Source organism: Phaethon lepturus, unplaced genomic scaffold (genome assembly GCF_000687285.1).
Source record: "Phaethon lepturus isolate BGI_N335 unplaced genomic scaffold, ASM68728v1 scaffold48214, whole genome shotgun sequence".
NCBI lineage: Eukaryota > Metazoa > Chordata > Aves > Phaethontiformes > Phaethontidae > Phaethon > Phaethon lepturus.
The window spans coordinates 1-252 of NW_010533496.1; the positions used below are offsets into that span (position 1 = coordinate 1).

The 252-nt window shown below is 65.9% G+C and overlaps 1 protein-coding gene across 1 annotated transcript in view; it reads left to right on the forward strand.

Annotated features, from left to right (window-relative positions):
• Positions 1-3: 3 nt before the first annotated feature.
• Positions 4-252, forward strand: part of LYSMD3 (LysM, putative peptidoglycan-binding, domain containing 3) — a gene marked incomplete at its 5' end in the record, with an annotated part of 3,092 nt that continues 2,843 nt past the window's right edge. Inside the window, one exon of the mRNA XM_010285196.1 lies at positions 4-135. Within this exon, the coding sequence (XP_010283498.1) occupies positions 4-135 (132 nt within the window). The remainder of the gene's footprint in view (positions 136-252) is intronic.

Here is a 252-nt window from a genome sequence, read left to right on the forward strand (position 1 = left end):
GAGCTGCGGCCGCGGGGCAGGGAGAAGGTCCGGAGGAGCGCGTCGAGGGACAGGCTGGACGATATCGTCCTGCTAACGAAGGATATCCAGGAAGGGGACACGCTGAACGCGATTGCGCTCCAGTATTGCTGCTCGGTGAGTCCGCAGGCCCTTGCCGCTTCTTTCTTCTCGGGCGGCGACACCGGCCCAGGGCCTGGTCCCTTGCTCGGCTGGGTTAATGCGGCTGGTGATGCCCGAGTGGGCAACGCACCC